The sequence below is a fragment of the Merops nubicus genome, unplaced genomic scaffold (genome assembly GCF_000691845.1).
Source record: "Merops nubicus isolate BGI_N331 unplaced genomic scaffold, ASM69184v1 scaffold4144, whole genome shotgun sequence".
NCBI lineage: Eukaryota > Metazoa > Chordata > Aves > Coraciiformes > Meropidae > Merops > Merops nubicus.
The window spans coordinates 1-25,324 of NW_008604731.1; the positions used below are offsets into that span (position 1 = coordinate 1).

At 43.0% G+C, this 25,324-nt stretch overlaps 1 protein-coding gene across 1 annotated transcript in view; it reads left to right on the forward strand.

Annotated features, from left to right (window-relative positions):
- Window positions 1-4,851: 4,851 nt before the first annotated feature.
- The window catches only part of GPR116 (G protein-coupled receptor 116), a 24,673-nt gene continuing 4,200 nt past the window's right edge, over window positions 4,852-25,324 (forward strand). The window contains exons 1-18 of the mRNA XM_008939098.1: window positions 4,852-4,956; window positions 7,116-7,176; window positions 8,183-8,347; window positions 9,711-9,890; window positions 11,162-11,289; window positions 11,749-11,807; window positions 12,475-12,617; window positions 13,377-13,589; window positions 14,492-14,725; window positions 16,146-16,310; window positions 16,439-16,654; window positions 17,052-17,270; window positions 18,514-18,666; window positions 19,892-20,088; window positions 20,527-20,706; window positions 21,635-23,005; window positions 24,140-24,181; window positions 24,326-24,385. Coding sequence (XP_008937346.1) covers window positions 4,852-4,956; window positions 7,116-7,176; window positions 8,183-8,347; window positions 9,711-9,890; window positions 11,162-11,289; window positions 11,749-11,807; window positions 12,475-12,617; window positions 13,377-13,589; window positions 14,492-14,725; window positions 16,146-16,310; window positions 16,439-16,654; window positions 17,052-17,270; window positions 18,514-18,666; window positions 19,892-20,088; window positions 20,527-20,706; window positions 21,635-23,005; window positions 24,140-24,181; window positions 24,326-24,385 — 3,891 coding nt within the window. The remainder of the gene's footprint in view (window positions 4,957-7,115; window positions 7,177-8,182; window positions 8,348-9,710; window positions 9,891-11,161; window positions 11,290-11,748; window positions 11,808-12,474; window positions 12,618-13,376; window positions 13,590-14,491; window positions 14,726-16,145; window positions 16,311-16,438; window positions 16,655-17,051; window positions 17,271-18,513; window positions 18,667-19,891; window positions 20,089-20,526; window positions 20,707-21,634; window positions 23,006-24,139; window positions 24,182-24,325; window positions 24,386-25,324) is intronic.

Consider the following 25,324-nt stretch of genomic DNA (forward strand, 5'->3'; position numbering starts at 1 on the left):
TGATTCTATGATTCTATGATCCTGGGGCACATCTACCTCTCTTATGAGTCTATCACCTCCTCATGGACTTCTTATGAGAAGCCAAGATCTCCAGAGGGACCACTTCCAGTCTGCAGGAGAAGAGGAATTCTTCCCATAGACCTATCACCCGAATAAATCATTGTTTAAAAAATAATCCCCCACAATATGAGTTTAATCCCAGGGTTTTAGACAGGTACTGCACGAGTACAGTGTGCCACTGCCTCACACTGCTGTGGGAAAGTATCCCACCCATAAACCAGCAGTGATCAACACTGCATGGACAGCAGCCCCATTGTTATCTGGACAGATGTCCTCTCTTTGTGCAGTGGGTTCCTGCCTCCAGCTTTTGTTCCAGGTATGTCAGAATTTCACATGGTTTCTGGGAATTTCCTTCTCTTTCCCACTTTCCACAGAAGCCCTTGGAGTCTGAGGTCTGCACCTCAGTGCAGCTTCTCCAGGGTTACCAATGCCAGGTCCAGCCCACATGCTTCCACCTGGAGTAGGAAAGCTTAAGGGTTTTCCTCTCTTGTTATTTAAATGAAAAGCCACAAACATTTTTCCATAGCTACAAAACATGGGTTTACTGTTTTCAGTCCTCAGCAACCTCTTTTGTTAGAACAAAACAGGTGAGTAAGAGCAGCGGAACAAGTTAGTCCACTTGATAAACTAATCTGCAGATAAGACTCTGGAGGACTTAGATCACTGCAAGGGGAAATAATGAGAACTATCTGATGAATGGTATCAGGAAATATCTCCTCTTAAAATGCCTTGTGGGTTTTCTGCAGTGGCATCTCTGGGCAGCCTCACACTTGAAAATTGAGTGCAGGCTCTAGAGGAGACTTCTGGGCAGTAATAACGTGCTCAGCTAACTCTACAGGTGCCTGTGTTTTGGTTTCCCTTTGAGAGAGCAGTTTCAGCTGTAGTAGAAAGCAGAGGATGTTTAAGATGGATCTAATTAGAAGATCTCCTCTTTGCATCATCTGAGAAGGTAAACCATATTATATGTCTGAGTTTCTTATTTATTTTCTAAAACATATGCAATGGTAACTATGGTGCTGGGCAGATTTACAAGAAAGGGTGTAATTATTCTGAAATATTTATTAAAAGGAGTAGTTTAGAGAAAAAGTAAAAAGAAGGTTATGTAGATCACCTATGTCCTGGGTTAAAGTGAGACCTTCCTATTTACTTCTAGGAACCTTCCACCCTTTTGGAGTTAACTGTAAACAACATTTTTCAGCCTGAATGTTGTGAAGAAGAGACTTGGTAGCAAATTTTTGCTTCTTTAGCTCTCTGGGACTGTATTTGTAAGTCAAGGAGAGTTATTGCCTCCCAGGAGACTGTGTGATAAATGATGGATGTGCCCCTGTATCTTCTGTTTCATCCTGAAGGCAGATACTTGAGATATTGCTTACTGAAAAATTTACAGCAATTCTTTTTTCAATGAGACATTACAAGAAGGAGGGGAACAGCCACATCACTTGAGAAGGACGTTAATATTTTCCCCCATTTGCAATCTGATATTTATCTGCTAGTTTGCTGGCTCTCTAGTTGTTGGTTTGGGATTTTTTGGTTTTTAAATAGCTGTCAAAGCCTGAGTAGCAGCAGGGTTCTAAATGACATGAGTTGTCCTCTGCATGGTTTATTATGTACACAATTAACAGGTCAGCTACATGGTTGCACAAGGGGTGTGCCTGAAAATAGAGGCTAACCCACAACATTTAAATGTGAATGCAAGTTTGTGACCAGTGTAAAAGATACACACAACACTCCAGCAGCTGCTGTTTAGCCTCATCATAAGCTTTAATGGCCTTTTTTCCTTTCTGTTATCTCTGCCATCAACTCGTTACCAATGAAATACAAGTTCTTTGGACAGATTAAGCTGTTGTACCACATGCTGTGAGCATGTCCTGCATATACAAAACGATCAGAAATCTTTGGTTTGTTAATATTTTGGTTATTAAGTCGTGTCTCTGTCTCAAAGACCTGAGTCACAGCTAATAACTTGGCAAGGTTTCCCTCTTGATCCATTTTGATCCACCTCGGTCTTGGGATTAGCCAGATCCATGACCATCTGGAGGTTGTCAAAACTGGATGTTTTCTAAAGAGCAAAATAGTATTTTTTGTAGAATGATGGATATGTTGATGGACACACCCAGAAAACTGAAAAGAAGCTTCCTTTTCCTACTTTTTTTTTTTAAATTCCCAATTCTGCCAGCCATTCATCCGCTGAATTAAAAGAAAAAAAAAAAGGAAAGGAAAGGGAAGGAAAGGGAAGGAAAGGGAAGGAAAGGAAAGGAAAGGAAAGGAAAGGAAAGGAAAGGAAAGGAAAGGAAAGGAAAGGAAAGAGAAAAGGAAAGGAAAGGAAAGGAAAGGAAAGGAAAGGAAAGGAAAGGAAAGGAAAGGAAAGAGAAAAGGAAAGGAAAGAAAAGAGAAAAGGAAAGGGAAGGAAAGAAAAGGAAAGGAAAGAGAAGAAAAGAGGAAAGGAAAGGAAAGAAAAGAAAAGAGGAAAGGAAAGGAAAGAAAAGAAAAGAGAAGAAAAGAGAAGGAAAGAAAAGAAAAGAGTAAAGGAAAGGAAAGAAAAGAAAAGAGAAGAAAAGAAAAGAAAAGAGAAAAGAAAAGAAAAAGCACCTATAACCATCTGGGGGTTTTGTATTTTGGGGTGGAGTGGAAAGATATTCTGACTCAGTAAGATGTCTATTTTTCTGGTTATTCCTATGTAGAAGCATAAAAGCAGCCATGATGGGTCAGCTCAAGTGTCTAGATACCACTGTTTGCTGTTTTATTGGGGTTTGTTGGTTGGTTGGTTTGTTCTTTTTTTTCCTCTCTGTTGTTAGCCTGGAATATCTTAACATTAATTTTCCTTTTTTTAATTGCTCCTTAGAGTTCAGCTGACAATTCTTCTGACCCCGTTTCTGAGGGGTAATAGTCAGTTCAGAGTCCACCTCAGAATACATAATGTCAGGATCATTTCTTTCTACCTTACACTCACCAGTGCTGAATTTCATTAATCTCCTGACCCAGGCACTCAGTATCCTGTGATCCCTATGCAGCTCTTCACAAACAGACCTTGCTTTTGCTTGTCTCAGTCATGTAAGTTTTCCAGAGTGTTGTAGCACTAATCTCTGCCTTTTCCACCTCACTTGAGAACAGAAGACACAGACTTACATCCATGTTCCAGCAGAGCTCTAGTGATGACATCTCTCTATTGGAAAAGCCAATCATTTCTTCCTGGTTTTGTGTCCTCTCTTTTAACCAGGTCAATACCCAGTTGAATCTCTCACTGCAGATGAATGACCTTGGTGAGGAACCCCGACAAACCCTTACTGGATGCCCATGTTGGTGACATCACACATATTACTTGGCTCTAATCTCATTGCTGTCCTCTATCCATTCACAAGGTGAGACTACAGGTCGTGTTCATATTATAATTTTCTTTCATGGGCTCTTTTGGGCAGGAAACTCACAGTGAAGTCTCTTGTCTACTTGGGAGCAGCAGCTCTGACACGCAATGGTGGTGGCAATAGGCAATCCTTGCCAATGCCCATTACTGTGTCAGGAGGTGCTGATTTTTATGCTTCTGCATGGTGACCCACAGCCTTTCAGATCCTAGCATATGTGTGTGAACAGCCTTTTCAACACAGAGAGATCATAATTCTGCAAAAGCTCACGAAAAGTTTGAGATTGAAACTCCATGATCTTTAAGGTCCCTTCCAACCCAAACCGTTCTATGATTCTATGATTTCAATCAAATTGATGTTATCCATTCAGGTGTAGTTCAGAACTATTCTTAAGAGTCTTTTCTCAGTGTTTTCCTTTTTTAAAATGATTTTCACAGTCTGGCTGGGTTCTGCCTTTTCCTGTAGCTCTCTATGAGCTGTTAATTCTGGACTAGGGAGGTGCTTTGTTGGGAATAATAAAAAATTGCATATTGATAGCAAAATACTTTAGCTTCGTATCTTCGTATTCTTCAGCTTCCAGCCTATATTCCCTCTCCTGAATAAGATGTGTCAACATCTCCTATACCTACATCTACCATAAGGGTCCATGCAGGTTTTGCCTCTCTGTTTAAGTTTCACCATTCTATCTCCTGCATGCATAAATTAGCTTAGGTATTAATGATCTGGAAAAGGCTGGAGTTTGTGTGTTTTTATTTCAGGCCCCACATTATATTTCATGTTATTTTCTTGTTAACATCAGTGCAATTAATGGAGATGTATACCAAAACCTAAAAATGACAAGTGTTTTTTTTCCAGGGGATATCACTTTTTGTTGTTTCCCTTGTTAGCCAAGGGGTACCAAAGAAGAAGAAACCTGTAGATGAGCCCATGATTTTGCAACAGCCCTCTCCAGAGTGGGACAGGGTTGGTAGCAGAGCTCTCCCTGCTGCAACAGGACAGTATTTCTAATTACTCCCTCATGTTCTGTCTGTTCATTTGCCAAGTACCACGGTGAGGAAAATCTGAAGGTCCAAAGTCAACTTTTCTCATGGCAGATGAATTTCTAGCATCTCACTTGTGCCTGTTAGGAATCTGCTCATGGCTATGCTTTCTCCACGAGTTTGTTTCCTCCTTCCATTTTAACTAGGTACAGCAATGAGGGGGGGGAAGGAAGTATGAGGGAAGCAGTTTGGTGACAGTGGCAGAGGAATAATTACAGAGCTTGTTCTGTGCTGTGTCTGGGGTGGATTGAACAGGCAGAGAGTTCTGAGAAAGTCTGAACATGCTGCCTTTGCAGTGTGTGCTGGTGCTCCCTGCTGTGGGTCAGCTGAAAATTCCCTGATCCTTTTGCTACGTTTTGTTTTCAGGCTGTACAGCAAAGTCACTGCACAAGATGCCATCCCAGAGCACTACAGGTCTCCACTGCCTACTTCTACTGGTCACAGTATGTTGCCAGACATCACAGGACTCAAACTTTGATCCATTCTCCCCATATGGAGTGAGTATCCTTTCCCAGCCTCACTGGTTTTCACTTGGTCTCTGCTGTAGGATCCCTCTGCTGTAGCTCCTCTTTACATCCACAGAACATTAAAGGAAGTCAGTATAAAATCAGGTGGGGAAACTGAACCCAGAATCTCCTCAGAGGTCTTTAAAAAATCCAGACACGGGGCTCCTCTTGCTTCCCAGTCATAAAGCCTCTCCAGAAGGAACTGAGCAAACTGTTTTCTCATGTACATCATGCTGTAGGGGATTAAAATCACTGATGGCTTGGCTAAGCCCAGGAAACAGTTACATGGGCACTGGTCCTAATGGGATTTACCATTAGAGAATGAGTCATCATTATCTCATGAGAGAGAGAAACCAAATAAATCCTGCCTAGAAGTGGTGTGTCAACAAAACTATCTCAGGCACAGAGGTGCTTACAGGTAGGTGACAGGAATCTCACCACTGTCCTGACAGCAGGACAAGTACCTATGACCAAATTGCTGCTGGGACTCAGACTTCAGTTTCCTACTTTTTCAATAATCCTCACACACCTTTTTTGCTTCATCAGTTGTGCAACTTATGGAAAGTCATTTTGTGATTTGTCCTCTGTGCGGGTTTCCTAACAGTGTCTGCAGAAATAGTCCTTAACTAGAAAGGACAAAAGAGGAACAGAGAAACAAAGGGACTGATCAAATGGAAGTTAATATTCTCTAGGAAAGAAAACTAGTCTACAAATCTACCAACTCTTGGTCTAGCACAACTTTTATTAGACCAGAAAATACTTTTTTTTCTTCTACACTATGAACCCTGTGAAGCTCAAATGGATTCTAACATCGACATTCAGCCCCTAGCACCACAGGAACCTTGGTTCTGGTGGACTGACTAGAACACAATGTGCTTTTTGATCAGGTTGAAAAAGGCAAGAAGTGAAGAGGAAGACTGGAACTCCTTAAGTGGTTTCTGCCACCATTCCCTGTCTTGGCAACCCAAGATGTAGCTAGTTCTAGCAGCTCTGTCTGCTGTTTGGCAGATGTCGAGTAGTCACCAAGTATCTTGTTTGTTCTGGGTTTTTTTTCCAAACTGTTTTAGGCATTGTCATGAAAAGAGTAACATTTTAGTTTTTAGCATCATTGATCCATGGATGATCCTGCAAATGAATCATCACTTCATGGTGTGAATCTGCCAACTATTTAATGACATAATAATACCCTGTAGTTCTCTAAAAAAAGGAAACCACTGAGATCCAGCCTGGGGGGAGAAGTGGATCACAGCCAGCTCTCTGTAACTCTGGCAGCTAACCTCTCAGGTGAAAGGTGGTACCTAGCAGTGCAAAGGTGCCAGTGGACTTGGGAGCCTGAGTGCCAGCACAGCTGTGACACGGAGCCCAGATCTAATCACACACCAGATGGTTCCTTTATGTAAAGAGATGACTTAAGGGCTGCCAAGCTATTCACCCTGTCTGTAAATAAAGACCTCAGTAGAACTCAAGAAACTGGCAAAGCTGCAAATTTCCTGCCTGTGTTTTCGCTTGTTCTTCAGCCTTTCTTGCTAACTGTGGTGCCAGGGTATTTTTAGGGCATGACTGAAAAAAAAAACATAAAAAAAGGTCTGTACCTCATTTGGCTGCATCAGGTCGTACAGAAATTGTACCAGCAGTGCCCTGGTCAGCTGTGTGCCTCAGGTGGCTCACACAAGAGCTGCCCTGCCACAGGAGCTGGAGCCAAATCTCCTTTGTCCTCCTACTCAGTCTGGCATTGCTGCTGCAGAGCAGAGAGCTCAGAGCAGAGGAGAGCAGAGGGCTGTGAATCTGCTCTCTGCATTGAAAGGCTGACTGGCCAGGCCTCCCAAGCAGTGGGCAAGTCTGGACCAGGACTGAGAGCACTGCCTCAGCCCCACGGCTGGTTTGCAGCTCAGGCACAGGATTTCTGCTCCACTGAGATAACTGCCTTACAGACATGTGCAAAGAGACACTCAGTACGTCCTGAGCTGGTGTTTAACATTTCCCTGCTTGGGAGATATTAATATTCTGTTTAAAGAGGGAGCGAGGAGGGGCAGATTGTTGGGGGGAAAAAATTCTACATGTCAGTGTTTTCTTCACAAATTCTTTCATGTCAATGACAGCAGTTAAAGGTTCAGTTTGTTTTTCACAGAGCTTCACTGTTTTTCCCACAGATTGACAGTGCACTGGAAGAGGGAGGCGTCCAGCCAGAGATGCAAAGGCAGAAGCGAAAGAGTATGTACACAAACATATGGTATCAGAGCAGGTTCCTGGTAAGCCAGGGGTGAAATCACTGTTGGGGACAGCATCTCTGGAGGCACTGAACGGAGATCATCCAGGGGGAGTAGCTGTGGTTTAACCCCAGGCAGCAGCTAAGCACCGTGCAGCTGCAGGCTCCCTGTCCCCAGGTGGCATGGGGGACAGAGTCAGGAGGGTGAAAGGGAGAAAAATTCTTTCTTCATCTTCCACCAGCTTTTACTTCTGAGCATGACATCATATGATGTGGACGACTCACTCCAGATCGTGTGGTGTGTGAGATCAGACTGCTCAGCTAGGGTCAGCTGTCCCAGCTGTGTCCCCTTCCAGGTTCTTGTGCACCCCATGACTGCTTGTGGGGAGGACAGAGGAGAAGAAGAGAAAGCCTCTCTGCTGTGCAGGCACTGCTCAGCAACAGCCTGAACACTGCTGTGGTACCAGCACTGTTTTCATCACAAATCCAAACCACGGCTCCACACAAGCTGCTATGAAGAAATTTAACTCTACTCCAGCAAAAAAAGCAGGACAGTAGTAGTAAGGGCACAAATTAAAGAGATGGAGACTTCTGTCTGGTTGGAGACTGAAATATGTGAGCATGGCTCCTATGCAAGGTGAAATATATGTTGTAGAATAAAACCTGAACCTCTTAGCAGGACAGGGGTCACAAGATAATTCTGTATGTCTTTAGGCTATGGTTGACAACCCGACTACTTTCTGAGTCAAATGAGAGAAAGGATGGGACAGCTTTTCTCTGCATCAGTTTCCTATTGCCCTAAGACCAAAGAAATCTGGTTTTTGTCAGATGAGCAGCAGAGAGAACACATGCAGAACATCTGCTGAGTAGGGATCAGTAAGATTTCCTCATTAGAATGCCACACTAAGATACCATTAAATAGCAACAGAGCCTAAATACCCAAACGGGAGCCATCAGTTTATGACTTACCCTCCCATGCAGCTTTGCATTCTCATGTTATTTCTCTTCCAGTGCTTTTTTTTGACCTTCCACCTCCGGAGTACACTGTTGACATTGAAGTAAGCCTTATGGATTCATCTTTTCTGGAGCCAGTCAAAGAGTATTTAAAAAACCTTAATCTTTCAACAAGCATTTCAAATGTAGACGTGACAATTTCAAACGTCAGCGTTACAACAGGTGGGTGGGTTATTTGTTTTTATATTCTGGGTGATATGCTTTTATAACAGCATTTGATTTCTGACAGTTTTACCATCCCTCACACTGAGACACCAACAAAACTGAACTGATCTGACAAGACTGAACCTCCAGCACACAAGGGTGTGTTTTGTTATCTTGCATCCCAACACTCCTCTTTACATAATGTTGGCATTAGGAATAGCCCTCCATGCTTTTCTTTTCCTAAGGAAGGGACAAAGCCAGAGGAAGCCTGAGCCAAAGGATTTTGCTCCAGTCTAACAAGCAGTCTGAGCTACTTTCAAGTTTCAGGAAGCTGTGACAGTGGTTATCAGACTGTTTACTTCCCTCCACTTGCATTTGGAATGTAAATCTCTGTACGAGGCTGCCCTCTGACCCTGACAGAGACCACATCTCCTGCAGCCACCTCCTGAGCTAACTCACTAAACCTATTCCTTCAGGGCAGAGGATCAGGCAGGTTTCATTACACGGGTTGTGGTTGTGCAACTTCACCTCCAAGTCACTACCACGGCAGAGGGCAGACAAGCACACAAACATTTCCAGCAGCAGAGGAGGAGATTTGGTGCCTCTTTACCACTGGCCTGTAAAGCAGTGAAAGGAAGTGTTCACCAGCTCTCCAAACAACATGCAAATGGGGACTTTAAAGGCCCTCAGGGTCACATGCAACGTATGAAAATCACTTTGTTAATATCTTACTATTCCAATGGCACATTAAGAGCAGAAAAATTACAGTGAAGTGCTTTTTGGTTGGGTTTTTTTGTTTGTTTGTTTGCTTTCAAGGGTTTTTCTTTGTGTGGTTTTGGTTTTTTTTTTGGGGTTATGTTTTGTTTTGTTTAGACAGAACGTTGTTAAAGCACTCTGTGATTATGTTACCTTCTCTCATGTAGCACTTGTCAGGATACAGTCAGAAGGACACAACACCTTGTCAGCCATCAGGACTTTGAACAAGCATGACATGCTATTGCAACCTCTAACAGCCTACACGTTTGCTTTTAGCCCAGGCATTATAGAAACAGCCAATCTGAAAACTCTTGTAGGACGATAGCAAATATCTCAGATGAGTTTGTAGGATCAGGCTTCACATCTCCATTCGATTGCTTAAAAGTGATTGATCAGCCTCCCCCCTGTACCTGCCTGGATCCTGTTTCTGGTTAGTCATTTTTAATCAGTCTAGTAAGATTTGCAAGGTCTCAGATCATCCTGTTTGCATCGTTCAGCTGAACTCACAAAAAGGGCAACATTCAGCTGAGGTCACTGGTATAAAGACACGGTGGGGTAAATATAACACAGCATGTTGTGCCCCAGGTACCATTCTCACAACGTTTCTCTGTCTGTCTGATGCTAGTCTGTCTGCCCAACCCTGAGAACAAAAGCTGCTGTTCTTGTGAAAGTGGATATGCCTGGCCAAGTGCAGTGTGCAGTGACTTGGTAACCTGCCCTTCCATCAGCCTAGCACCCGACCTACCCTGCAGCTACGTGAAGGAAATGCCTCTCTCTGGGCCTTACTGTGAGCCCCAGACTGAAGGTAAGGAGAAACAGAGCTGGGCTCCACCACTGTACAACTGATATGCTGGTTAACGGGGTGATGAAGAAGCACGTTGGGGCTGAGCTGGCTGCCACATCATCTATGCATGTAGGAAGTCTGTAAAGATAGTGTAGAGCTCTTCTTTTTTGTGATGTGGGTCCACTCTGACCCAAGGACTTGGAGATATTTAATCTGTGCCAGAGCCCTAGCTCCTGGAATCACTCACGTGCCTCTTTGGTACTTGCAGCTTCTGCTAAGCAAAGCAAGTTTCATCTCACCAGATTTTCAACACAGGAACTTAAAAATATAACCAAAGTATGCTATAGTGCTCAAGAAAAGAGAAGGAACAAAAAATACCCAGCATGTATATTTTCTCTGGTTCTATTATTTCACTACTCTCATGGCAAGGTGACCATGACTCTTTAGGAATTTTTTTAGGATGTTTGGACACTTAGGCTAAGGCCACAGAGGGGAGCAGTACCTGTTGTCTTTATAAGCCAAGACAAACTCCCACAAGGGTCTGTCTCTGATTCATGATGAAATATCATGCACAGATACCCAGAGGTAGCCCTAGAGTGGAAGAAGTCCAGTTTTGCCAGCATGCTCCTTCCAAACAGCTTCCAAACTGCTTGGAGGCAATGCTTTTATCACAGGGCAGCCCTCTATCAACACCACTATACTATCTCCAGGACTAGAGCTAGTATCTCTTCCTTGTGGAAGGCACACACCCCTTCAAACTGTAAGGCCCTGGGTGCAATCCTCCTCCGTGGCATGGTATAGACATGTCCTTAAATGGACAAAATTTAGAAAATTTTAGCAGTGTAGGGGAAAGGGACCTGGGGCTGCTGTGGTTCCTCCTGGAGAAGGAAGACCTTGTTTTGGCCTTTCAATACACCAAGAAGACCTATAAGAAAGACAAAGAAAGCCTTTTCACTAGGATCTGTAGTGACAGGACAAGGGGCAACAGTTTTAAACTGCAAGAGCATAGATTTAGACTAGACATAAGGAAGAAATTATTTACAGTGAAGGTGGTGAGGCACTGGAACAGGCTGCCCAGAGAAGTTTTGGATGCCCCACCATAGAATGGTTCAAAGTCAGGATGGAAGTTCCTGCCTATGGCAGGGAGATTGGACTAGATGATCTTTAAATGCCCCTTCCAACCCAAATCATTGTAGGTTTGTAAGATTCTGTCTTTAATTTGTAAGAAAAAAAAACACTTTGTAAGCACTGCTTTTGATTATTTTTACCTTTCCTTTTGTTTTTCCTCACAGACTCATGTGATGTAGCAACTCCTGTTGTAATGAATATGTCAGTCAGACTCGACATAGAATTTCAGGACGATCTCGGGGATTCTTCTTCTGGATTATACAAAGAATACAAAGCTGACCTTGAAAAAGTGGTAATGACTTTTGTTTCCTATATCTGAAGGTAGAAAGACCTCTAAGAAACATGGTATTTAGCCTAAGTATCTGGCACGTAGTGTGCACTGTCACTGTTCCTGTGGGGAGTAGTGAAGTATGCAGCAGTAGTAGCTACAGGAGGGCCAATATTCCCTTTCATTTTGATATGATGGCTGACAGCATTTATGAAATTCAGTGTTTAGGAATCTTCTGCATCAAAACTGTGATGAAAAAAAAAAAGTCATATTCTTGGTCCCAGCTTAAATACAAGTGTATGCACAGAATGAAACCATCAGCACAGATTTATCCCAGTGCCACAGGGCAGAGCACCAGGCCTGTGCTGTCAGATATGCTACATGTCCTGACTCATACTAGTGTTGAATGGAGAGTTTCTTGTTTTAAGTATGCTAGAATAATATACAGAGAACTTATGTCATGTAATCTGTCTTTGTTTACAGTTTCATGCTAGCTACAGATGCTTACCAGGCTTTGTATCGACCACAGTAACTGGTTTCAGGTGAGTAAACAATTTCTTTTCTTCCTGGAAGACACAAAACCTTCTGTCCAGTCTCAAGGTCAGCAAAGACTCCATTCACACTGCCTAGAACCCACACCCAGAATATACAGACTGAATAACACCAGAATAGCTGTAAAGGAAAGCTGAAATACTAGCGTGGGAGTTGGATTGTGGATAAAATTCACTACTGAGCAAAAGTCAAAGAAATATAACCATTCTCCTTTTGGATCAAAGCCTTTTGTGGGAAGGACTGAATTCCACCCAAAAGAGGAAAAGGATGTGAATAAACCTAACATGACCTTCCCAGGTCATCAGGAAGATGAATTAGTACACTGACTCTGAAAGTAAGATTGGATCTGTATAAAAGAGACATTACTTAAGTCCCCACATGTTTAAATGCAGCTGTATTTTGTATTTTTCAAGGGATGTTTACTAGAAATAGGCAGCAGACAAAGGAGGTGTCACACAGAGGTGTTCTTACTTGGGGAAGAGCTGTAGCACAGTGTTCTTATGTACCAGAGCAAGTCTTGAGTCACAACTGGAGCCTTCACAGACGAGCCCTGTGAAGCCTTCCTAGCCCTGCAAGATGGGTCACCACAACACAGAAACCCACTGATATCCAAGGATATTTAATTCTGGTGCTTTTCTCATTCTTGTATTTGTTTAGTCCTGGAAGTGTTTTTGTGAACTACGAAGTAAAAGCAGGACCAGCCAGCTTCAATCAGATATCAAATTCCAACAAAGTTGTACCACAATTGCTACCTGAATTTTACCAGATAAACCAATCTACCTTCACAACACAAATAACTGGTAAGTTTAAAGAACTCTCAGTGTTTTTCTTCAACCCTGAATTTAGTATTTCTAGCCTGAGCCACGTAGTTGCCTTATGCTGATGATTATTTGGTATTAAACCTTCAAAACCCATTTATTTAATTTCATGCTGTGCCACCAAGGCTTAGGACTTCGATGAGATGACCATGCATGCAGTACCTCCCACAGGAAACCCATCCTTGCAACTACTCCACCGACCCCTGAAGCAGTCTCCCCATGGGAGAGGAATTGAGTACCCTTAGGTTCACTTCCAGAACTAAGAAATCTCTTAGCATATCACGCTGCCAGCACTTCCCCATTCTTCAAATAAAAAAATCTCTTGCCATTTACAGGAGAACATGTTCCCCCTGGCTTCCTTGGCACATTTTCCATGCTGCTGCTGAACTGGTTAAATTCAGTTGGCTGATCAATACCCCAGAGGTGCTGTGCTCTCAGTGCACCAGGCGCTGGACTGTCTGTCTCAGAGAATTACTTCAGTCTGGTTGCTTCCTCCAACTTAGAAAGGAGTGATGGTAGTAGTATTTCTGGCTCTCTGCATAAAACCTTCTGGGATCTTTGGCTGGCGTAGAAGGATATGTTGTGGGAGAATTGCATAGCTTGTATCAGAGGTGGTGTTCTGCAACTGGTACTGAGTGTATATTAGTTGTGAAGCACCCAGGATTCCAGCAGGATGAAGGACACCGTGTAGACATGAGCTGAAAAGCCAATAATGCAGAATATTGCTCTTTGTCTTCCCAGATCAGACAAACTTCACCGTGAGTCCTGCAGACATTTTTGAAGGGGATACAGTAAAACTGATTTGTGAGATAAATTCAACATCTGATGATGTCACCTGGTATCACTTTGATCAGATCATCCCAGGCAGCTTTCGGTATATGATGGAGAGAAAAATTTCGAGGAAACGCTCGAGGTCGATTCTTAAAATTATCAACGTTACAATGAAGGATTCTGGTATGATTTTCTGTCGTTAAAATGGCAGTTGTAAAGCTAGTGTAGTTAGAAAATCAGAAACAGGTAAATTGGTGGCATTCTGCTGGGAGGAGTTAGTTATTAAGGGAATTATCATGTACTGTCAGAGCTTTGGCTCGAGCTCCCACTCAGTTCTCTTTGGACCACGCACTTTACATTCAACTTCAAAAAGGGTAACTTGTGACCAGGTATATGTGCACAAATACATGAGGTAGGAATCGTGGCTGCAAACTTCTCCCAGGGCTAAGGATGCCCTGAACTTTGGTGTCTCCACTCCTATGTGAACAGGCTACTGATCTGGCTATCCAAATGAGACAGGAGCCCCCCCACACATCAAGGATGAAGTTTGGGGCACTGACTGCCAATTTCAAAAGGATGCCTGGCTGCACCCATGGCAGAAGTGCCTGAGAAAGTGGTTGATAAACATCCATCAATCTTTGGCTGAGCAGTGTATGTGCCTACACTGAGTGCCAGCTCTTGTGGAGTCCTCCCTGGGCACTGTCACCCACCCATCCTGTTTAGAAGCTTTTTGCATAGTGGGTCTGTGTTCTTACTATGATACGTTGCTGCCACATGGACTATGGGCAATACACAGATCCAAAACCTACAACCTCAGCCAGACTTTGTTTCTCAGTCCCAGAGTGCTGGTCTCTTAGGTACCCATCAGCACTGAAGCTGCCTAACCTGGACACACTGGCCACCAGGACTCTGCAGAAAGCATACTGCAGATGGCCTGAGGGAACACTTTGATTAGCAACTAGCAGAGCCACTGCAGAGCAGGGAGATGTGAAAAACAAGGTGTGGAAGTAGCTCCAAGCTCCAAACATAGAGGAAAAATCAGCAGAATGTGTTCTCAGTGCTAAGATGCTGTCCATGCTCTGTAGGCTCCTACAGGTGCACTTTCACCACCAGCAACCAGTTCCTCACGCTGATGTACAACGCCACGAGAACAGTAACAGTCTCTCAGCTCCACGTCACTCCCAACGTGAACAACATCAGTGTCACATGCAACAGTCCTGAGGTGCAGAGCAACAGCCCTCTGCTGTCCTGCTGCACTGACAGGCACTTGCTGTCACTTACAGGCGACTGGAAAGTAAATGGACCAATCAATATTAGAGGTAACGTTAACAAAAGATTATTTTTCACCTGCTAGGTTTGTTATTCCTCATGATTGTTACTCCTCCTAACTGCACAGCCCAAAGGTCAAGTCCCAGGATGAATACAGGGTATACTCCAAAGCTCTGGGTGTGGGGGGAGGGATGATGGATGGACAGCATGGTACAGACTCCATAGGTGTTGTGCAGGTGCTGGTGGGATTCTGGGCATCTCCATGCACTGGGCAGACATTGATGCTTAAAACTGTGCCATCCTGGATGGAAACAGCTGCCTGGACAAGCATCACACTATTTTTTCTCTAGTTTTGAGAGCATGAGGATGAGTGCATCTGTCTCCACTACTATCTCCAGAATCACCCTGGGGTATGAAAAGGTTCTGTGTACCACATACCAAAATTTGGCAACCAAGAGAGGCAGGTGCTGCACTTTGAAACAGCTGCAGCACAGCTAAATATTGAGGGCACAGCTTCTCTCTCCACTTGTCACTGTGAGACATCACAGACCAATTGAGTCAGTGGCATCCAACAAGTTTTAGCTTATAATACGAATATAAAGAGTTAATAAAGTGTCAAATAAGTGTGCTACAAAATAACATCAATAGAAACATTTATAAATGTCTATGAACCCTAGTTCTAAACGGTCTATTTCCCTTTTAATATCTTTATGGATATCAATGAACTGTTTATTGTTAAGTCTCTGTTGTAAATGAAATTTAGTAGAAAGCTGGGCAGCAGAAGGAGAGAAAACCTTCAAAGCTCATGTGCACAGTCATTTCCACAGAGGACAGGTCCTGGCGTGCAGGAGTGCTTGCAGAGGGAGGGGTGATCCTGGCCTGCTGTCACGAGCTGGTTTATCCTGAATTCCCTGTGGCCAGGATTTCCTCCAGGGAACTCTGCTTTCATGGCAGGCACTCTTTCAGCTGCAGCATGGGACAGCTTTAGTGGGGTTTCCCCCTTAGAGCTAAACCAGCATTCCTCAGATTTAAAGTTGAATGAGCGTCAAGTATCTCCAAATGTTTGTTTTAAAATAAGATGGCATTGAAATATGCAGTATTTACCCCTGGTTTGCTTGCCTTACCCATCCTAAATATCACAGATAAAGAGGTTGAGCTGAACCAGAATACTCTTCATTTTGATTTATCTTGAGGTATCCAAGCAACGTTGCTCTCAAACTGGTTTTGACTGGAGGTGCCCATCGCTGTGGTGAGAGCCATTTTCAGGCCTTTGGAAAACCACCATGGGTGTTCCTAGAGCAAAAGATATGAGTGAACTTCAGCAATGATGAGTTAAAAGTGCCCTGTTGTCACAGGTTACATACAAACTCACAAAGGTTTTCCTCAGCTAAAGTGCTCGCTTGTGATTTCCAGAGCCCAGGTACTTTCAGATACCCGTAGGTCCTTCAAGGAATGCTTATTTCTCTCTAGGAGTCTCCAGTTTCAGTGGAAACTGCACTGAATACAGGCTGAACGTCTCCGAATCGCTGTGCCCACCTGAGCACTCGGGCACAGTGACAACATACACCTGTGAGCTGCGGACTGGACACGGCGCCAGGAGCAGCCAAAGCATCCGAGTGACGTACCTGCGGGCAGGTGAGGGTCAGCTGCCACCTAACAGGCCACCAGCTCTGAACCTGCAGGTGGCCTCTGTGACATATGCCATTTGCAAACTGATTATAACAAGTGACTCTCAATAATATATTTATCTTGTGCTGTCTCAGCCCATGTAACAATATCTTCAAGCACAAACTCACTCGTTTCCGAGGGACACGCGTTCAATCTAACCTGTGAAAGTGATGTCAGCAAGTATGACAGCATCAGCTGGAAAATCCAGTCTGGGAACAGCACAAAAACAGTAGACTGTGACAAGTGCATCGACAGCAAACCTCCAGCCACGTCTGTGCTCACAGTGATGAGTGCTACACAGGACTGGAACGGTGAGTGAACCTCCTTTGTTTTGACTAGAGTCATAGAATCATAGAACCATAGAATGTCTGGGCTGGAAGGAACCTCCAAAGATCATCTAGTCCAACCCCCCTGCCATAAGCAGGGACATCTCCAACTAGACCAAGCTACCCAGAGCCTCATCCAGCCTGATCTTGAACATCTCCAGGGATGGGGCCTCCACCACCTCTCTGGGCAATCTATTCCAATGGTTTATCACCCTCATATAGCAATGAAATCTCTGCACCAGATCATCTGCAGCATCCTTAGCCCTGCAAATCCTGGCCACGGTAAATGAAAAAAAAGAGTTAAAGTCATCATTCTAGAGGACAGCAAGATATGGGAGCACATCTGTTGACTGAGACATTGGTTTTGTGTCACTCCTTTCAGGCACCTACATCTGCACATTCTCCCAGAATTACCTGGAGAGTTCTGCCAACATGACAATTGAGGTTATTTCCTTGCCTCTGAAGGAGAACATCCTGATAGACCCCATTAAAGCATCTGTACCATGTAAAGTACAGCAAGCCCTTGAGTGCTGCATAGGTGCTGACACCATGGAAGGTTACACTGTCACGTTTGTGGTTCCACAGAATGAATTTCAAGCTGGTAAGAAACAATAAACTTGCAGAATCACTAGTTGCACTGTTACAACCCAGCCCCTGTGTGGCTTTGTTTATGTTTTTAATCTTGGCTAGTGTAACTAATTCATACCTACTGCTATTATGTCAACCCATAAGTACCCCTGGGAGTGTAAAAAAAAAAGTTTCACACAAAAAAGTAATGGAGATTTTTTGGGGATGATTACTCTGCCCAGGAGCATGGCTGAGATTAATAGAAGAGCAACTGAAGTCACTGCTGTGGTGGTAAATACATAATAGGTAAATTCAACGTTTGGTTTGCCCCTCCAGGCAGTGAGAAGTGAGTATCCTCATCATTGTTCACATTAGAAATTGCTGAATTCTATTTATTTGCTTTAATCTTCCCCCCTGTTCATTTTTTGGTCTGAGTATTGTGGTGATGTTACTTAAGAAGATGATCTACTAATTCATGAAAAATGTATAGTAACACATTAAGCATTAAATTCAAGGAACTCTTCTATTTGCTTCGAGGATACAAGTAACATACCTCTAAAAACACAAAAGCCTAAGCTTCCATATCTTCAGATTTAGAGCACTTCTTCAGCTTCCCTGGCTAGCTTTTATACACTAGATGTTTTCAAGCAGGTTAAAACACAGTTCCCCTTGAGGGGGTGGGGAGGGTGGAGGGGAAAGGCAAAGAAGAGTGACCTCAACTAATGTATAAATGCAAAATCAACAGACCAAAGTGTAAAACAGGGAGAGACTGAGAGGTCCTTTGGCTGCTAAGAAAAATGCCAAGATCTATTTGGAAGAGGCTGGGGGCAAAGACCCTCAGGCACAGGCATACTGAAAAGCAAAGGGAGCGTGGTACAGATCTGGAGCTCAAAAGAACCATGTAAGAACAGCAAAAAAGTATCCTAGGCTAAAAGAAACACCTGTGGTTGAAGCAGAAGCAAGAAGAGCAGCAGCCTCCAAAATGGTTTCGAAAGCAAATTTTGGTTCCTGCACAGTAGCAGAGAGTTTGGGCAGGATTTGCTCATACAGCAGTAACTGATAAGGTCCTGATCACACAGCAGCTCCCAGAAGCTTTAGCAAGTGAGGAGCAAGAGACAGAAATCAGTGTACAGAAAGGAAGGAGTTTTTTTTTTCCCACAAAGAAAGTGTTTTTTTCTCTAAGAGCCACAGAAGAGAAAGTTTTGCAGAAGCTTTCTGCTGTCTGCAGGCTGATTGACCCCAGACCTGTGCTAACCTGTCTTAATCCTTCCATACAGAGCAAAAGAAAAAAAAAAATTTGTTTTGCTACACGTACAATTACACAGAAACAGAATGCAAGGCAAAGGAAAATCTCACAGCATACTGCAGGTTCGTTAACCGCATCGGGCAGGAAGTCAGCAGCGAGAGGATAAGTCTGCACCTGATACCTGGTAAGAAAAAAGTCACTATTTAAAGCTGTTCACTAGGAAATCCCAGTATCTTTGTTAAATTAGAAGCCACAACACCTTACAAGAGTGCGATTTGCCAGCCAAGAATTTTTGTCTCCTTTATTTGATGGGAAATTCTGAAATCCATAGGAAAATGTCCATTTTGCTGTGTTTTTAAAAAAATAAACACACAAGATCTTTTGTCTTCATTGCATTTGACAGTGATCCCAGCATGTTCCCAAGCAGTTATAGTTCAGCTGTCTTCTGTCCCTACTTCCTTCTGGTGCAGCCCACACCACCAAGCTCCATCCTCTGTGTTGAAGGGTGGTCGTTGCTTGCACCAGCAATTTAGCAAAGGAAAAAGGCTGTGGTGCCTCAGGAAGAATTTGTCTAGCTCAGGAGGTCAGCCTGTGGGAGAGCACATCCACTTTAAACACAAGAAGGGCAACCTCCATGAGGTGTTGCAGAGACCTGGGCAGACCTGGCTTCCAGTCAGCTTGGCAGGAAACCCTGAGTAGTTAGAATTCAGCACTGCTAAATCCAGCTTCAAGGTTTAGTCCTGAGAGAGTCTGGATATATTGGTTCCTTGTTCTAAATTGCAAAGAAATAAACTTTGGACATCCCTATAATGCAGAAAGTATTTTTCCACAGTAGTGGTGCCTGTTGTGGAATCACTGTACATGACCAGATTTCATTCTCTTTAGGCAACAAATATGCAGACACTTTATTTACTTTAATCAGCAGATACTTGCTGATAAGTTTAACCCAGTCAAAGCCAATTAACAGGAATCATTGTTCATGAAAAAGGTGTTGAGGCCTCATTATCAGGGTCTTAATGAATTTCCTATTGGTACTACAGAAGCACTGAGTCCTCAGCTGAATAAACTTCACATGAATTACTGTTTGCATAATGGTCAATATCAGTCCACTCCACCTCTGGCTAACCCTATAATCTAACAGACAAATCCTAAAACTTTGGCTATTGGCTTGTTGATTTGATTCAGTGCTCAAAACCAAGAGGCTTTATTCAATTTCTTTCTTAATTTCATGATTTCAAACAAAAGGGAATGCAAGACATATACACCTGGAAAAGCCATAATTAAGGATGACAGCAAGCAAAATCCTGACTGATTTAAAGACCTCTGAACTTCAGGAGGTCATAGGCTTGATGGGGTTAAATTATTCATCTCCCTGCTTCTTAGCTTTCTCTGTCTCTTTCTCAATACAGAGAAGGAAGTTTCCTGCTCAGGAAGCTTTGGCATTGGAAGAGAAGGGGACACATTAATAAAGCCATGTCTGGAGTTAAATAATACAGGTAGTTTTACACGAGGCAATAAAACTTACAAATGCTCCAAGAAAGCCTGGAAGCTTGAAAAGGATAACTGCCTGTCTGTAGCAATAAACAACCTACTGACTAGTGCTGAGGTAAGATTTTTAAGCTTTTCAGAGGCTGGGGCAGTGGTGGAGTAGGAAAGTGCAAAAAAATTTTTGTTGTTTGTTCATTTGCTTACCATAATCTAAAGGATATAAAGTGTTAAAAAGTCAAATAATTAATCGAAACTGTCTTTTAAAAGATATAAATAAAGACTGTGTATGCCTACACAAGTCAGTGAGAGAGGTGAGGTTCCCTTCTCTGGCCTGGAGGGCAGGTGGAACTGCATGGCTGATATCCATACACATGGACACTCTGTCCCCCAGAGAAGGTGACTGTGTCCAGTGGGAGCAGTCACTGGCCTGGAGTGTTCCTGAACCATGCTCAGGCTTTGCCACAGTGAACAATGTCTATAGGGGTACCTCTTATGAAGGAGGATCAAGCTCTAGGCAAACTGCACACGTGTGATGTCCTGTTATCTTCTATTCCAGGCCTTGTCCAAGAGTCCTGAGGCAAAAGCAAAACTACCTAAATACCTTGAAGAGCTTAAGAAACAGACAAGCAAGGAGCAAAGCATAATAAACAGCTCTCCTGCAAACCTGGGTGCAATCGTTACCGTCCTGGGTATAGTCTCCTCTATCCCAGCAGTTGCAGAGGAGAGCACTATTCAAGTAAGGTTTGATTTTAAGTCTTACCTGTGCTTATCGAGCCCTTTCACAGTTAGATTCACAGCTAGGGTCAGGAAAAGGCAAGTATTAAAGGAATGAGATGAAATGATAGCAAAGATGAACTTCAGCATAAAAAGGGCATTCACCTGTTAGAGCAGGTTCAGAGGAGGGCCATAAAAATGAGCAGGGGGCTGGAACACCTCTGCTAGGAGGCAAGGCTGAGAGAGTTGGGGTTGTTCAGCCTGGAGAAGAGAAGGCTCCAGAAAGACCTTATTGTGGCCTCTCAATACTTTAAGTGGGCTTCTAGGAAAGATTGCCTTTTGCCACAGCCTGTAGTGACAGGACAAGGGGCAACAGTTTTAAATTGAAAGAGGGTAGATTTACATTGGACATTTTTTACAATGAGGGTAGTGAGACACTGGAACAGGTTGCCCAGAGAAGTTTTGTATGTCCCATCTTTGGAAGTGTTCAGGGTCACGCTGGGTGTCCCTGCCCTTGGCAGAAAGGGTGGACTGGGTGGTGTTTAAATGTCAAAACCTTTCTGTCTTTCTATGATTCTTTCAGTACAAGCAGAAACAGAAAAAAATGCTTGAAATAAAGATAGGGAGAGTAAATTGCTGGGGCCGTGGTCAAGCACAGAATGTCAGTTAGATGTTGCAACAAATGAACAGAAACATAAGACTTAGAAATACTGAGAAACCTTGATTGTGAGGTACAGAGTAAAAGCACTGCCCTTTTGATTAGAAAAGTGCAGAGGGTTTTGATGTTTTCTAGCTGGAGAACCCTACATGAGATTAAGCAAGAAATCAAAGACAGCACAAAGGCTGAGAAAGAAGGCAAAAAAGGCTGGAGAAGAAAAAGTACTATGTAAAAAAAAAACACCCCACTTGTATGGGATTTCAGTAACAGCATTATTCTGTTGGTATTCCAGAATTTCCTCTCCACAGTGGACTTTATTGTTGCTGATTCCACATCTGAAGTTTGGCAAGACCTGAATAATGAGGACGTACTCAAAAGGTCTTCATTACTGCATTCAGTAGAAAATTTTTCCCTGCACCTCCAACCAGTTAATAATACAATTCCTCCTGTATCTGTAAACACCCTTCAGCTACAAGGTGGAGTTGTCACAGAAAACAACACCACAGATTATAATAAGAACTTCTGCAGTACAAAAAACCTCACAGTTAGTGTGCTCATTGATAAATCTGAAATTCAGAGTCTATCCCAATATTCAACCATTGTCAGTGTGGTGTACTCAAACCTTGAGCATATTTTACCCCGGAATGGGCCCGAGGCTGTGAATGGTTTAGTGATATCAACAACTGTGAGCCATAACAAAAGCCAGAAATTCAATGTTAATATGACCTTTGCAAAGAAAAACTTGTCTCTAAAGATGCCCCGGTGTGTCTTTTGGAACTTCACTCTCAACAAAGAAGGGGGAGGCTGGGACACTCATGGCTGCACACCCACAGAGGTAGAAAACCATGTCATTTGCTCCTGCAATCACTTGACGTCATTCTCCATTCTGATGTCACCTGATAAATCCTCCCAGTTCATCTTTGAAGACTACATTACCTACATTGGCTTGGCCATTTCAATCTTGAGTTTGGCAGCCTGCATTGTGATTGAGTCCCTGGTCTGGAAATACGTGACCAACAACACCACCTCCTACATGCGCCACGTCTGCATCCTCAACATCGCCAGCTCCCTCCTCATCGCCGACGTTTGGTTCATCGTCACCGCCTCCATCAGCGACCAAAACCAACCCATAAGCAGAGACCTCTGTTTCGTGGCCACCTTCTGCATCCATTTGTTCTACCTGTGTGTCTTTTTCTGGATGCTCAGCCTGGGCCTCATTCTTTTCTACAGACTGATCTTCATCTTGCATAACACAAGCAAGACTGCTCAGAAAGCAGTGGTGTTCTGCCTGGGATACGGGTGCCCTTTTGTCATTGCAGTCATCACCATTGCCATCACGCTGCCAAGGAACAGCTACACCAGAAAGGATGTCTGTTGGCTCAACTGGAAGGACAGCAAAGCTCTCTTAGCCTTTGTCATACCTGCCCTGGTCATCGTGGCCATGAATTTGTTCATCACCGCAGTTGTTATAATAAAAATTCTGAGGCCAACTATTGGGGATAGGTCAAATAGGCAGGAGAAGAACTCTTTGTTTCAAATTGGCAAAAGTGTGGCCATCCTGACACCACTCTTAGGCCTCACCTGGGGATTTGGCCTTGCCACTATCATCAAGAATAGTCATCGAGCTTTCCACATCCTCTTTGCTGTGCTCAATGCTTTGCAGGTGAGTTACACGTATGTAGGGTTTTGTTTCCTCTATAATCATTTAACATGTAGTGGCATTATTGCTGCACTGTGCTTGGAGAGGAATAAAATCAGCTTGGGAAAGCTCATGTTTGCATTACACACACTTATTCCCAAAAGGGTCTTTGGGAAACCCAGTGCAGAAATTCAGCAGTGTTTTGTATTCTCTGCTGCCTTAACAGATCAAGCTGACACAAAGGTAACTTCCAAGTATGCCAGCAGCTTTGGGAAGAGTTTCATTCCTGCAGATGTGGAAAGTAGCCCTGTTATGTTCAGGTGGGCCAGCTTCAGCAGGGCTGGTCTCATTTACAGTGCACCTGGAGGCATCTTATTATGCACTTGTGGGTTCAAGTAATGAAACGACACGAAAGGCACCAAGAACAGCTGAATAGTACTAACAAAGGGAGGAATTGATCAAAATACACAATTTGTTTTCAGTCAGTATGACTTTTACAACAATGTAGTTAGGTGGCCAGTAAGACACCAGTGCAACACAATTTTTTAAGGATAGGATAATTATGTCTCAAGAATGGCATCAAAATTGTATGCTTCAGGCCAAACTCACTGGCCTTTTGTATTGTGAACCTGCAGGATATGTCTTCCACACACAAAGGTTGCTCCTTCCATATATGATTAGTGCTAGCAGACTATGTGTGCCTAACGAGCTTTTGTAGATCAGATATATGCACGGTTTAAATAGGCCAAGCCTGGAGAACTCCCACCACATCAGCAGCCTACTACGTGAGATGCAGTTACAAAATGCCTCCAGATAAACAGTTCAAACAGCCAACATGGGCTGAACCTGCCAGCTCACTTCTGGGGCATGGGCAGGATATGTCTTCCACACACAAAGGCTGCTCCTTCCAAATATGATTAGTGCTAGCAGACTGTGTGTGCCTAACTAGCTTTTGTAGATCAGATATATGCTCAGTTTAAATAGGCCAAGCCTGGAGAACTCCCACCACATCAGCAGCCTACTACGTGAGATGCAGTTACAAAATGCCTTCAGATAAACAGTTCAAACAGCCAACATGGGCCATGTTTGAGATAATTATGAGGTACTGCAGTTGAAAGGTTGATGTCATCAAACTGCATGTAATTTTCTCTTTCCTAGGGATTTCTCATTTTGGTGTTTGGGGCTCTCTGGGACAAGAGGGTAAGAATTCAAACTATTTCTTATATTATGTGAATATACTGTTGGAATTGCTATATTTACTGATTGATATATTTACTCAGTTGCTATATTTACTGATTTACTCAATGTAATTGATGTATTTATTGATTTCTTTTTAACAAATAGATACAAGAAGCCCTGCTGAAGAGGAATTCAATATCCAAGTGGAGTTCGCAGCAATCGAAGGTTAGAACCTTGACCTAAGAATGTATTTCCGTTACTGCTGATTAGTCTAACATCCTCCAAGTGTCTTTTAAGTCAAATGCACTTTATATGCTGAATTATTTATTAAAACTAGTCAGAGAAAAAGAAGACAATAACAATATAAATAGGAATGCACTCCCTTTTCCAAAGTTTATCATTTCACTCATAGTTTGTGAAAAATGAGAAGAAGGTTGGTGGACATTTGCTTTAAATTCCACAAAAAATAAGCCACAAAATGTAACAGAAACTTTAATTTAGAAAATAGAAAGTTTCAGCAGCACTATTATTTATTTGCAACCTAAGAGAAATGCAAAGGGGACTTCTTGGAGAAGAAGCTCTTCAGCTATGTGCAGGAAAGGATAGAAATACTGCAACTTGAACTCGTGAGACAGGGAGATAGGTTAAACTCAATTTTATGCTGGGAACAGAAAAATGGGAGGAAGTATGAATCATTTCTCAAAATCATGTCTATGTGTTGCAAAGACTCAGCTTTTAATAAGCAAAGAATAGAACATACATGAACGTATTTCTGGAAGCAAGCAGCCTAGACACACTCCTAGAAGAGAAGAGACTTGGATCCCATAGCCAGAAAATTTCTGCATTTAACTCAAAACATTCGGTGACTAAAATAAAGTAAAAATAATGTTGCAAACAGGGACTGGATCCTTAAGGTAGATCCTGGAAGGCTTCTCTTCCATCTGCAGAGAGTTTCTCTGGCCCAGGGAGCCTTGCACTCCTCTCTGCATTGAAGCACAGCTCAAATGGGTGTCTGGAAATGTCTCTGCTCAGGATAGCTCATCCACCTTAAGGGAGGAAACCAGTTCCACTAACAGCTTTAAAAGAAAAATTAAACTTTGCACAGTGCCTCAGGAAAATGTTTGCCAATAAATAAAATTAGGACACATATACAGGCAGCATTCA